The 4,221-nt window shown below is 63.7% G+C and overlaps 1 protein-coding gene across 1 annotated transcript; it reads right to left on the bottom strand.

The window, feature by feature from the left end:
• Positions 1,017-3,914, bottom strand: PRDM8 (PR/SET domain 8). Its single transcript, XM_021396498.1, has 4 exons — positions 3,831-3,914; positions 2,696-2,910; positions 2,395-2,617; positions 1,017-2,269 (listed from the first exon to the last, which is right to left on the bottom strand). Exons 2-4 carry the CDS (start codon positions 2,906-2,908, stop codon positions 1,044-1,046), a joined length of 1,662 nt encoding a protein of 553 aa, XP_021252173.1. The 5' UTR covers positions 2,909-2,910; positions 3,831-3,914; the 3' UTR covers positions 1,017-1,043.

Below are 4,221 nucleotides of genomic sequence, written 5' to 3'. Positions count from 1 at the left end.
TAAAACCTCCGGAACCACGGGGACGGGGCGCGGAGCCCCCAGCGCGGAGCCCCGGAGCGGGAGGGCCCCGTTCGCCGTCCTCCGTCCGCCGCCGCCGCCGCCCCGCCCGGAGCTCCGTATCTAAAATAAAACCTTTACCCTGACATAGAATTATTCTTACATCTAAACCATAAGTGCTTCATAATTTAAGTAGAAACGTATGACAAATGCATCAATATGTTGCAATATATGACATTTCAAAAAATGTACTTTAAGTCATTTGCTTTCCTATTTTTTTTCTTTTTCCCGTTTTTTTCCCCTTTTTTTTCGCCTTTTTCTTTCCTCTTTTCCCGTCTGCTTTTTTTTTTTTGCCGATTTTCTTTTTCCTCTTTATGCTGTTCCTCCTCTTTTTGCCTTTTTAGTCCATTTTTCCTAATTTCTTCTTTTTTCTCCATTTTCTCAATTTTTTTCTTTTTCTCAATTTTTCTCCGTTTTATCAAATTTTCTCATTTTCTCAATTTTCTCGGTTTTTTTCTCAATTCTTTCCATTTTTTCCTTTTTCTCCACTTCCGTCCATTTTTTCTCCGTTATTTCCCTTTCCCTATTTTCTCCCCTCTTCTTCCATTTCTCTCAATTTTTTTTCATTTTCTCATTTTTCTGCATTTCTCAATCTTTTCTCCATTTTTCTCCATTTTCTCAATTCCCCCCCCGTTTTCTCCATTGTTTCCGTTTTCTCACTTTTCTCAAATCTATCCATCTCGTCAGTTTTCCCACTCTTGTCCATTTTCCTCCTTTTTTTTTGTCCTTTTTCTCAAATTCGCTCAATTTTCTTTCTTTTTCTCCATTTTCCTCCAGTTTTTTTTTCCATTTGCGTCAGTCTTTTTCTTTTCTCTATTTTCTCAATTTTTCCCACTTTCTCCATTTTTTTCCATTTTTCTCATTTTTTTTCGCCATTTTTCTCCATTTTCCCCTTCCCAGGTTCTCTCAGTTCTCTTCAGTTGTTCCATTGCTCTCAATTTTCTCCCCTCGTCCCCCTTTCCCCCTTCCCCCCTTTAGCCCCGCCGCTAGTTGTGCGAGGTCATGTGGCGGGAGAGGTGGTGCCGCTCGCGGAAGGACTCGTTGCAGATGGGGCACTTGAGCTTCTCCTCTCGGCGCCGCTTCACCAGCGGCTCCAGCGCGTACTCCTTCTTGTGGTGCGAGCGCATGTGGTACACCAGGTCCGACGTCATGCGGAACGACGCGTTGCACTTGGCGCACCAGTTCTGCGCCGGGAGGCACAGCGACGCGAACGACGGCGGCAGCAGCGTCAGCGCCGACGGCAGCTGCAGCTGGAGGGGCCCCACCGCGGCCGCGGAGCTCTTGGGCCAGAAGGCGGTGGCGTAGAGGAAGGGGCTCTGCTTGGCGCCCGCCCCGCCGCCCGCCCCCTCCTTGGCGGCCAGCTCGGCGGCGTACAGGCGGCCGGCGGAGGGGCCGTCGGGGCACGGCTCTCCCAGCGCGCCCAGCTTGGGGCCGAGAGGCAGCGGCGGGAAGCAGCGGGCGGGCTGCGAGAATGCGCTCTTCCGCTCCTCCGCCCCGACGGCGCCCGCCGGCCCGAGCTGCGGCACCGAGCTGAACGCGCTGCCCCGCGCCGCCGCCCCGTTTCCACCACCTCCTCCGGAGCGGGGGCACAGTGCCGGTTCCCCCCCGCCGCCCGCCGTCGGGGCCGCGGGCGAGGCGCGCTCGGGGCCGTCCTCGGGGGCTGCGTCGGGTTCGGGGCCGCGCGCCGCCTTCTTCACCTCGACGAAGGCGCTGCGCTTGGCCTCGCCCGTCTCGGGGCTGGGGGGCGCGAAGAGGCGGCCGCCCTCCTCGGGGCCGCAGTAGGAGCCGGCGGCGCGGAACTGCTGTTGCGGGGCGCACACCGGCTCCTCCTTGGGGGCCGCCGGCAGCCCCGGGCGCTCCGTCGGGAAGCGGCCCCGCGCCTCCTCCTCGGGGTACCGCCGCTTGGTCCCTCCGCCCGCACCCTCGGAGGGAACGTCGGGGCGGCGCGGGGGATTCTCCAGCTCCCGGGCCAGGTTGTGGAAGTCCGTGGAGGGCTTGGCCGTCCCCCCAGAGCCGCCGTCCGAGAAGGGGTGAGGGAGCGGCTTGGCGAACTTGGCGGGCTCCGGCTCCTTGGCGGCCGCCTCCTTGCCTTCGGGGGGGCCGCCGTTGGTTCCGTGCAGCCGCTTGGGGCAGCGGAAGCGGAGGTGGGCGGCGAAGGGCAGCTCGAACTGGAAGCGCTGTCCGCACTCGGGGCAGGAGAACGGCGGCGACCCTGTGCGGGACACGGGGAGGGGACGCGCGCTCAGCCTCGGGCCGCTCAGAGCCGCCGTCGGGGAAGGGCACCCCGCACCCCCCGCCCGGCCCCTTCCCTGGGGGAGGATGTTGGGGGACACCCACCGTCGGGGCCCCGCGCGGGGCCGAGTAGCAGCAGCTCGGCGAGCTCCTTGCCGTACCACACCAGCAGCTCCTCGTCCTTGGCGATGCGGCGCAGCGAGCGGTAGAAGAGCTGCCCGCTCTTCACGTAGGCCTCCAGGTTCTGCTCCTGCCGCTCGCGGGCCGCCTGCACCAGCCGCAGCCACATCAGCCCCTCCGCAGAGCCGTTGGCCGCCGACGTGTCCACCTGCAAAGGGCCGAGTGTCCGTCGGGCGTTCCCCAGGGGCCGTGGGGCCGCTCCGCCCGCCCCGTCGGCGGCTCTTACCCGGAAGATGTAGGGCACGGTGCGCTTGTCGGTGGATTTGAGGGCGATGAAGGCGATGCTGTCGTAGAGAGACGTGTGGCTCAGCACGCACGGCCCGAAGATGGCATTCTCCGGGATGTCGCAGGTGGTGTAGACACTGGTGAAAATGTCCGTCAGGCACTGCTGCACCGCTTTGGCCTCCCCGTCCCACGGCCCCCGCGGGGCGTCCTCCATGGCTGCGGGCGGGGGTGGGGGTGGGGGGGGTGGGGGGGAACAAACAAACAAACACAAAAAAACCCACAAAAATGAAATTATATATATATTTACAGAGGTAGAAATCAGAAAGAAAAATGCGAGTCGTCACGCTGGGAAAAAAAATAAAAATAAAAATCACAAAAATGAAATGATGGATGTTTACAGAGATGTAAATCAGAAGGAAAAATGCGAGAAAAAGTCATCGCGGAGGGGAAAAAAAGGGCTCCGCGCGGGGGATGCGGCCGCCGCGGTTGTACGGCTGCGGGTGGGGAGCGTGGCCCGGTCCGGAGGGTTCGGAGCGTGGCATTGTGGCTGACGGCAGCCACCTCCCGCTCCGAGAGGGAGCGTCTGGCTGCGCATTACCATAATCCAGCACTTTCCCTCCGAGATGTAATTCAAAGCAGCGGGCGGAGGTAATTCTTTTTACCCCGACACGCGCTCCGTAGAGCAGCCCCGCAGCCCGCGCGGGGTCAGGCGGTGCGGGATCCCACCCTGCGTTGCGCTCCCGCGGAGCTCTCTTGCTCCTCCGAATTCCGCCCTCCCCGCCTCCTCCGAACGGATCCCCGCGAACCGCCCGCTCCGGAGCTGCGGGACCCGGCCCCGCTTCCCGAGGACGCCGCGGCCACGGCCCCCCGCGGAGCGGCGGAGGGTGCCCGGCCCCCCACGGGATCGGGGACCGGGAGGGGGCCGCTCCCGGTGCCCCCCCTCCGCCGCCGTCGTTGCGGCGCTGCCCGGCCCCACCGCGCCGATCTCCGCAAACGAAAGCGGCGGCGGCGGGCGGCCCCCGCCGAACTTTCCCCCCGCCGCCCCCCGCTCTCTCCCGGCCCCGTGCAGCCCCCGGCTCCCCGCGGCCGCCCTTTGTCCGGGGCCGGCTCCGGGCATTGTTCCCTCCGCCACTCACCGGGGGCGGCGGGGCCGCACTCCCCGCCCGGCGCTGGCACAAAGGCGGCCGCCGGCTCCGTGCCCCCCGCTCAGCGCCGCTCCATGGCCCGGCCGAGCGCGCTCCGCGCCGCGCAGATGGACGCGGCGCAGTGAGTGAGTGGCACGCAGACACACACTTTTTGTTTGCCGCACATAATCTGCCCAATGACGCGTGACAGCCCACGTCCCCTCCCTTTAACCCCTTCGGGGGACGCCCGCTCGCCGCCCGCCCGCCCGCACGGCCCTCACCTGGCACCGCGCTGGGACTCCCCTGAGCTTCTGGCCTCGACGGCCGCCCCCGGGGGGCAGCGGGGCCGCCACCGCGGGGACAGAGCCACCGCCGCGACAGAGCCGCTGCGGGGACGGAGCCA

The sequence above is a fragment of the Numida meleagris genome, chromosome 4 (genome assembly GCF_002078875.1).
Source record: "Numida meleagris isolate 19003 breed g44 Domestic line chromosome 4, NumMel1.0, whole genome shotgun sequence".
Taxonomy (NCBI): Eukaryota; Metazoa; Chordata; class Aves; order Galliformes; family Numididae; genus Numida; species Numida meleagris.
This window is presented reverse-complemented; position numbering and strand designations above follow the sequence as displayed.

Excerpts from the sequence above, each read along its gene's own strand:
- PRDM8 (XM_021396498.1), bottom strand. The coding sequence starts at position 2,908 with ATGGAGGACGCCCCGCGGGGGCCGTGGGACGGGGAGGCCAAAGCGGTG. Across the intron at positions 2,618-2,695 it reads CCGTGCCCTACATCTTCCGG|GTGGACACGTCGGCGGCCAA; the intron begins GTAAGAGCCGCC and ends GGCCCTTTGCAG. Across the intron at positions 2,270-2,394 it reads CCCCGCGCGGGGCCCCGACG|GGTCGCCGCCGTTCTCCTGC; the intron begins GTGGGTGTCCCC and ends TGTCCCGCACAG.